At 36.6% G+C, this 9,020-nt stretch overlaps 1 protein-coding gene and 1 non-coding gene across 2 annotated transcripts; both read left to right on the forward strand.

Annotated features, from left to right (window-relative positions):
- The first annotated feature begins 353 nt into the window (after window positions 1-353).
- Window positions 354-6,769, forward strand: LOC126621811 (protein LAZ1 homolog 1). Its single transcript, XM_050290401.1, has 9 exons — window positions 354-492; window positions 1,482-1,809; window positions 1,920-1,976; window positions 2,966-3,074; window positions 3,319-3,503; window positions 3,594-3,682; window positions 3,972-4,227; window positions 5,715-5,966; window positions 6,062-6,769. The coding sequence occupies exons 2-9, from the start codon at window positions 1,591-1,593 to the stop codon at window positions 6,356-6,358; spliced, it is 1,464 nt and encodes a 487-aa protein (XP_050146358.1). The 5' UTR covers window positions 354-492; window positions 1,482-1,590; the 3' UTR covers window positions 6,359-6,769.
- A 481-nt stretch (window positions 6,770-7,250) lies between these two features.
- LOC126624882 (small nucleolar RNA Z221/R21b) lies at window positions 7,251-7,350 on the forward strand. Its single transcript, XR_007624256.1, has one exon. It is a non-coding gene; the product is annotated as a small nucleolar RNA Z221/R21b (small nucleolar RNA).
- The last annotated feature ends 1,670 nt before the right edge of the window (window positions 7,351-9,020 follow it).

The raw sequence follows: 9,020 nt of genomic DNA on the forward strand, positions 1-9,020 counted from the left end.
AGCCAATAATTCCCCTCAATTTTTATTTATCTGTAAATTCCCCCGGCTATTTAATTTTTCTACATTTCTTTGCCACGCGCGGAACTGACGTGGTAACCGGAGTGAGATCTTGCCACGTGCAATTGCTTGCGTGGAAATAAAGTTACCCTGTCCCAATTGAACGTTATCATCTTTAAACCACAGACCATCTGCTTTTCCATAGGAAAGCCGCACGATCATACGCCACCACCAGATGTAATGCTGTCACGGTCAGATGTAAAGCTGTCACAAAACTTAGGTCACTGCCGTGTGAATCTTGCTCGTGTTTCTTTATTTAATATTAAATTAAAAAAAATAAAAATACAACTCTACGATGGCCTTCCCCAACTGCCGAAGCAAAAGGGAAGCAAAAGGGAAAACGTCTTATTTCCGGGGACGAATTATAATATTCCTTTCGATTTTCGCGGAAAATAATTTCACTGTCAAATTTTCCCGGGAAAATCCCAAGCACAGGTTCGTATCTAACCCTTGTTCTCATATCCTTATAAGAAATATTTTCTTTTACTTTTTTCGTCTTCAAGAATTATGACTATTTCTGGTCCCTTTTCAATTCTTTCGCACAGGTTAATAATTTTCTCTGTGATGGAAGTTTTAGGGTTTATCCTTTGATTTTTAGTGACGAATGTGAATTAATTGCTGTTTTTATTTTTATTTTTTATTTTTATTCTGCTTCTGGAAGTTAGAGGTTTTGGTGATGGAATTAAATTTGTTGCTAAATTTGTCTGGCTGCTAAGAAAATTAAGAAAATTAATTTTTATTAGTAAAATGTGTTACACTTGAGGGGAAATAATATTCAATGGTTGTTATTCGATACTGATTAGTGTACCAATCACCGTGTTTTGTGTTGATTTTATGTGTATTAGAGGTTGTAATGACAGAAATTATGACTTCTATAGTGCTGATAAGGTGCAAGGTTTTTACTTTAGGCTCTGTAATTTTTGTGTAAGCCTTGATGACAACTAGGAACGAGCATTCGGTTGGTTGGATCAGCCTGACCAACCCGAATCCAACCCGCACTTTGGGAAATTTTGGTAAAGGATAAGTAACTTGAGCAAAAGGGTTATATTTGTTTTTAACCCAAACTAAATGTTCGCAGATAGACATGGGTTGAGAAACTCCAACCCGAGCATATCATGCCTTGTGAAGCAATCCATAGACTTTTGCATGTAGTGATTTGAACTTATCGCTTCCTGACTTTTATCTTGTTTGGGTTTGCATGATGCTTGTAATGAAGAGTTATGTTGATGCAAGACATTTAAGTGCACCTTTCGCTTTAATCATGGTATAATGTTGGAATTAGTTCATGTATTATACATCTCTGAATATTTCGCCTGAAATATCACGAGTTAATAGATTAGTATTCGTTATGATATTTGTTTCCTCACTGTTAAATAGTAATGCTTGTACTTTTCACGTGAATTAAAATGCTCCATTTCTTGCAGATTCTCGTTTTCCCTGGATGCTTCTTCCTTACATCCTCAAAGGCTAACAAAATTATAAAGCACGCCCAATTGGCTCAAGTTTAACCATATATTTTGAGACTCTAACTCAATGGGATGGAGGGGCATTTTATGTTCTTCCTTTTTCTTTATATCCCTAGTCGAGTCCTCTAGCAGATTAGGAGAAATGTGGTCACTAAACCTTGGTGCTGAATCATTAGCAGCAGCTTTCAGCTGGCCAATCCTCAGTGCTAGCATTTTCGTACTTGTTGCTCTTCTTCTCTCCATGTACCTTATCTTTGAGCATTTAGCTGCTTATAATCAGCCAGAGGTCTGATCTTTGTATTCCTCCTGAGAAATTTAGATTGCTTCTATGTCTAAAGATAACTTTGATTCATCTTTTCTGACATTTTTTTTTCTTTTCCTTTTATCTATTTTCAGGAGCAGAAGTTTCTGATTGGTCTCATTTTGATGGTTCCTGTCTATGCACTGGAATCGGTATGACTGTACATTCTGCTGTCACTTTCTTCAGTTGTGTGCTAGTTTTTTGCAAAATTCTGTAGAAGTATAATTATTTGTATTTTTATAAATCAACCTTTCATTTTAATATATTGAGAACAGCTTGAGTTTTGTTATTTTTTTTTGGGGGGTTGGGGGGGGGGGGTGGTGAAGTGCTTTTAGATTACTGAGAATACACATACAGTTCAAGGGTAGTTTAAATAGAAGACATTTTATTACTTTACCCTCCTCAATTAGTTAGCAAATAGTTACAAATTTAGTATGAGAATAACAGTTAATGGAATTCTTTTCAAGTAAATAAGTTTGCCATTTGAGTTATGACATGTTATTAGTATAGATATGGAGCTCAAATGACCTCCGGAATGTGCACCAGATTGAGTATTGGCGGGGTCCTCTTTGGAAGGCTACAACTTCAAATGGATGTATAGGAAGAAGTTATGTTTGCTTGTGTGTTATGAAAGAAAAATGGTAGTATGCCAGATATGTTGATAAGTATAGGGATCCAATTGCAATATATTAGTTACGTAATACCAACTTATGACAAAGACAGACTGTGAAGTCAGATGTATTTCATTTCTTTTGCAAGATTATGTTGTTACCTCACTCTGTAAAAAGTGAGTTCTATTTCTGTTACTTGTTAAAACTGGAGATAATTTGGCAATGTATCTTAGACACAGGAATTGCTTTTTGACAGCAAATCCTAGAGTTATGACAGGCATAATATTTATTCATAATTGGTCCTTTGTCAACAGTTGTAAAGATATTCAATATTTGAAGTCTGCTCTTATTGTTGGAAACTGTATCACAAAAGTAATATATCTACATATAGTTGGTCCTTTCGTTTTTCTTGGCATATGTCTGCTTTTAGTCTTTTGAGGTATCCAGTTTGTACTGCTGCTCTTAATTATTAGTATTTAACATTTTGTGGATTAATTAGTTGTTGTGGGTAATAATGCTTTTGGCTGCAGTTTTTGTCACTGTTGGACTCCAATGCGGCCTTCAATTGCGAAGCAATTCGGGACTGCTATGAGGCTTTTGCACTATATTGTTTTGAGAGATACCTGATAGCGTGCTTAGGTATGTAGCCGAAATGTGAATGTTGAATCCTCTGTGATTATCAAGTACTTACCACACATAGTGACATTAATCAGTATCTTTTTTCCTTAGTACTATTCTTGTGTGTGCAATGCACACATTAATGAAAATTTATATGTTGATAAGTTGTTCCTAAGAAAATAACCAAGTTTGTTGAACATGTTTAATAATGTAAACCTGAAACAATTTGCCTCCTTTTTGTGGACATACATTTTTCTATGTAAAGGTGGCGAGGAGAGGACAATTGAATTTATGGAGAGTCAAAGCATAGTCGACTCGAGCACACCTCTTTTGAAAGAATCTTATGCTTACGGAGTTGTAGAGCATCCTTTCCCACTGAATTGCCTCATAGGAGACTGGCCTCTTGGCTCCGCATTCTACTATGCTGTTAAAATTGGCATCGTTCAGTATGTATGTACTCATTTTCCTGCTGAATTTTTTTTTATCATTCTATCTCCTTGAAAGTTTTCAGCCTTATTTGGTCTTCTCATTATTTTTCAGATGATACTGAAATTGATCTGCGCTTTGCTAGCAATGATTCTTGAGTCTTTTGGTGTTTATGGAGAGGGGAAATTTGATGGGAGATATGGGTAAGATATTTGCTTCTGTATCATTTAGGTCTGAAAGCTTTTTTGTCTGACCGCTAGTAGCCAATTATTCATGTCTTCTTAGGTGATAGGTTGAGGCCTTATGTATTGATGCTTGATCCACACATGCACACACTTCCACATAATCACTTTCTTGAGGACAAATGTTTGTGCTTGCATAGGATGACTTACTCGCATCTGTAGTTTTTATTACAAGTTTTTTGTAGTGTTGCACTTGTTTCTGCTGTACTTTCCATATATATTGTTCTGAATTAATTTTGTTTGCTTGCAGCTATCCTTACTTGGCAGTTGTTCTAAATTTTAGTCAGACATGGGCCCTATACTGCCTTGTGCAGTTTTACTCTGTTATTAAAGACAAATTACAACCCATTAAACCCTTGGCAAAGTTTCTGACTTTTAAGTCCATTGTGTTCTTGACATGGTGGCAAGGAATCGCTGTTGCATTTCTTTTCTCTATGGGTGCCTTCAAAGGGTCATTGGCTCAGGAGCTGAAAACTCGGATACAAGACTACATCATATGCATAGAGGTGGGTTATGACTAATAACTAATAACTAATCATTTAAATGTGCTGTTGAATTGTATTATGTTCGGTGTTGCAGAGCTTGAAGACCTGACATATCTTTAACATTTGACATATTAATGCTTGAATTAAATTGAAAGCTTAAATTGAGTTCCGAAAGGAAGAGACATATTAATGAGTTGGACTAATGTTGTGGATGATTAGAAGAAACCCAGGATCTCATTGGAGATCAAGTTTATTCTAGTTGGGTTGTTCTAAGTTGTTCTATTATAAATCAGACTCGACTTAAATTGTAATCATACCATGTTTTTTAAAGCAAAACAAAGGAAAATCCTCTTCTTGTTAACAGTAGCGTAAGCCACAAAAGTTCTTAAAAGAACTAGAGAAATAAAGGTTATCTTTCATAGTAAGGTATAAAAGAGTCTATTGTAGTTATATTTAAACCCCATATATCTGTGGATAGAACACCTTAAACCCTAATTCATTAGTTTCTATCCTTCATTATAAATTTAATCTCACCAGTCCATGATAACCAAGTAAGAACACAAAAAAAACATTATGCTATTAAAGAAGCAGCTACCAGCTGAGTGTGTTTCACAAGACCGGATAATTGTGTACATTAATTTAGCAATTTTTTTTGGGTACAAATTTTCATTGTCTGGATCATCATTTTCTTATAAGAATTTTGAGTCAGTTTTAAACAGTTTTACTCAGTTGAAATAAAATACTATGGTGACTTGAGCATACCAGGCCTATCCCATTTGTGGCCAAATTTAGCTTGAAGTATGACAAATCATGGTGTTTAGCTTGGAGAGCACATCTTACTTAATTTATTTGCGCAATGGTGTTCTAGGATTCATATAGCCGACCTCACTTAGTGGGAAAAGGCTTTGTTGTTGTTGTTGTTGTTGTTGTTGTTGTGGATACATGGAAAATGGTATTGTGAAAGGATGACTGTAGAATTTGAATACATCTTGAGATTGATTCTTTGTTTCTGTTAATGGTCTATATAGTTAGGGACATTAGTAACTCAATAGAGCAATAGACATATTAAGTGATTGATTTTATGTTAGTGGTTGTTATATTTTCTCTTATCAGTGTTGCTCTTTTCTTAGGTTTTTCTCTTTATACTTTTTTTCTTTATGTTATTTGATCAAAGGTGCGGGTCAACCTTAAAAGGTGAAGTGCAAAATTTCAATTTCATTGGGTAAAAAACTATATTTTGTACGGAAGTTTCTATTTCAGGAACCTCTTGTTAAATTCGAAGATACTTTAGGAATACAGTAAATTATCAAGGTTATTTCGAAAAATTACTCTACAACTGGTCAGAATTCTATGCGTATGATAGTTTATGATACATGAGCTAAGCATTCTGAGTAGGTCTCCTTTGTGTACATGTATGGTGTAAGTTCTGATGGATGTTCAATGCATAGAAGCTTTTCCAAATAAGATCCTGAAGTTCAGCGGGGTTTGATTTCAAACTTGTTAAACAGATGGGTGTTGCTGCTGTAGTCCACCTTTATGTGTTTCCAGCTGTACCTTACAAACGTGGAGAAAGATGTGTTCGTAATGTTGCTGTAATGACTGACTATGCATCTCTGGGAGCACCTCCCGATCCAGAAGAGGTACGTGATTGTGAAAGAACAACCAGAGTGCATTTGGCAGTGGCACGGCACGATGAGAGAGAAAAGCGCCTGAATTTCCCCCAGAGTGTTCGTGATGTGATTTTCGGAAGTGGAGAAATTGTGAGTAGTTAATCCTAATATCTTATGCCTTATCTCTGTTTCATTTAAAACTCATTTCTTCGAATCAATGGTCACTCTGCTGTTTGTTGTTTCAGATGGTGGATGACATGAAGTATACAGTTTCTCATGTGGTAGAACCAGTTGAAAGAGGGATTGCAAAGATAAACAAAACCTTGCATCAGATATCCGAGAATGTGAAACGCCACGAGGAGCAGAGGAAGAGCATCAAGGACGATAGTTATCTGATCCCCTTGAATTCATGGAATAGAGAGTTTTCCGATGCACACGACAATCTTGTTGGAGGTAGTGCCAGTGACAGTGGCATAACCAGTGGTAGGAGGCAGCAGTCCCAGTCTAAAGCTTCAACATCTCGGACTAGAGCGTGGAGATGATGCTAACAGCTGTATGTAAGACAAACGCTAGAGTAAAATTGTAAATGCTGTCGTGATTTCGGCGTGATTTTTAGAAGACGTCGATATAGTTGGGCTGGCCAGAAGAGCTGGTGGTTTATGGAGCTATCTCGTCGAAGAGGACGAACAACATTCATGAATTTGGGCATCAAGAAGGATCGTGTTGATCAATCCGTTGATGAGCCGTGGAAAGTAGAGAATGGTGGAGCACTCGATCGACATACTGACAGAGCTAATGGCACATTCACTGTATTGAACATATCTCTAAGTCTCGAAACAATTTGAATACAACCTATGAAAATAAATATAATTTTAATTTTGGCAGAAGCCGTTGTGGTATGGGACCTTTTCAGACAAACTGTGTTTTGAAAATGAAATTTGATTAGGCCAGTAGCACTATCTTACATATTTTTGGTCTTACTCTTAGTTGAGCAGTTTTGAAACTCGATTTTCATCCCACATTGTCAACTAAGTGATGAAATAGATCCCTTACTGCCACTGCCAATAATGATGCAACGTATTCAAAGTCGATGGCAATAGAGTTCCAGAGATAAAATGAGACTAAAATCGAGTTTCTTGGAGCATTGTCGGAAAAATAAAAAAGCTGAAAAAAGAAAAATAATGGGCCTTGTTTTCTCTGAGAGGGGAAAAGAAAACCCTATGGGCCTTGCTTGGGAAAGAAATAGGAAAGAAATGGTAGGGTAGATTTGTCTTTGCACCATACAGAATCAGGGAGCTAGGGTTTTGAGCACACCTCTATAAATAACATTGCAAAAACCCCTCAAAACCCAGCGCCTTCGTCCGTCGGTCTCTCTTTCTCTGCGCGATTGCGAGTGAGTCTTTTGTGTTTGTTTAGTGTATTTGTGTGTGCGGGGGGCAGTGATGATCACCTGAGGAAGTCATGCACCACTCTGATGATTTGATTTCAATCAATCTGTGCTGATAAATTTCTCATACCCAATTCTGCTGAGCCCCTTCCCTTTTTACTGTATTATTTTGTTTTTATTTTTCAAATTTGCGTGCTTTGTGCATTCTCTGCATCCAGATTTGAAATTCAAGGGCATTGTTTTGAAAAAATGATATGAATTTGAAGAGAGGGACCAAGTGATGGGATCTTTTGATCCAACCATGATGCGGACCGTACAGCTCTTTTGCTTTTGGGGATACAATTTTGGTGTCTGATGGTTCCTTTCTTTAATCCATATCTTTTTCCTGCTAATATATTTTCTGTTTTGTTGTGCATTTTGTACTTGATTCCTGCTGATTTTTTAATTTCAACTCTTTAATTTCATACCAAAACCTAATCAATTCACTCAAAATTGGCCACAAATTTGCATTTCTTTCGACAATACCCGGAAAATATTTCTTTATCCATTCCCATTTAAACCTTTATACCAAACAAGACCTAAACGAGACCAGAAGGTGGTTAACTAGTGAGGGCAATGCTAGGATGATGGGTTGTCTATCCATGTCATTTGTTAAATGACAAATTCTGATTGTCTCATGTGTCCTCTTTCTAGTAGCTATTGGTTAACAATATGTTGTTAAGTTGTTCAGCAATTTGTTTTTGAACTTGGTGTATATAGGCACTCCAAGTTGCCTAGCTTGAGTCTGCGGTAGTGACAAGCTGATGAAATGTGCAGAGCTGAAGATTGTTGTACAACTTTAGGTGAAGAACTTGAATCAAACGAGGGTGTCAAAATAACGGCGGCGATACAAAAAAAAGTTGCACCTAGTTAAGGGAAACATAATCCTTACCCTTCTTGAAATAAAAAAATACAAGAAAAAATAGAGGCGTACTACCAAAACCCGCCAAAACAAAACTGAAAAAGGATTAGGTAAAAAAGAAAATACACACCATGAAGAGGATACAAACTTGTAGGTTGACATGCCCAAGAAGTCTAAATGCATAAAAGGAAAAAACTTAATAGGAGGGGCATGCCAAACAAGTGAAGATGAAAGTAGCCTTAAATTGGCTAATTTTTAGCAACCGCATTATTTTCTCGAAATGTATGAGAGCAACGAAAAATCATGTGTTGCAACTGGGAAATACAGTTTCTCCAATGAATTTGGAACAACTAAGGAGGACAAAAGAACCAGAAGCAAAACAAGATGTCACACTAGAATAGTCATTCAAGAGCCAATGCCATTGCAAGGATGATAGCATGAAGCTTCGCATAGAAAGAAGTATGATGGCCTAAGCTCAGGGATAAACCACCAAGAAAATAACTTGTAGAATAACAGAAAAACCTCACCATAAGCCGCAGGTCCCAGGTTACCTTTAGCAAGGTCATCCATATTCACTTTGACCCAAGGAAAAAAAGGGGGATGCCAAAGAACATGAACTATAGAAGGAGGCGAGATTCCAAGAGAGTAAAAGTTGCTTATCCAAAATACCATGTACATGATCAGGAGTGAAAAATCCAACTTACTTTCAAACTTCACTTTATTACGCATCTTTCAAATAGCCAATAATAAGAAAAACCTTGATGATAGCCAAACAATGCAAAGTTGTGGAGAAATTTCTTTGACTCAGAGGCAAGCCATAAATTCGAGAAGAAACCCGTAAACGAAAGAATAATGCCAAATTGAGTAGCAAACCAAAACTAAGCACGTTATACAAATTCACAAAAAAAAAAAAAAA

This window comes from Malus sylvestris, chromosome 5 (assembly GCF_916048215.2).
Source record: "Malus sylvestris chromosome 5, drMalSylv7.2, whole genome shotgun sequence".
Classification (NCBI taxonomy): Eukaryota; Viridiplantae; Streptophyta; class Magnoliopsida; order Rosales; family Rosaceae; genus Malus; species Malus sylvestris.

Coding starts and splice junctions, on each gene's coding strand:
- LOC126621811 (XM_050290401.1), top strand. CDS start 1,591: ATGGGATGGAGGGGCATTTTATGTTCTTCCTTTTTCTTTATATCCCTA. Junction 1,810..1,919: donor CTGCTTATAATCAGCCAGAG/GTCTGATCTTTG, acceptor ATCTATTTTCAG/GAGCAGAAGTTTCTGATTGG. Junction 4,228..5,714: donor ACTACATCATATGCATAGAG/GTGGGTTATGAC, acceptor CTTGTTAAACAG/ATGGGTGTTGCTGCTGTAGT.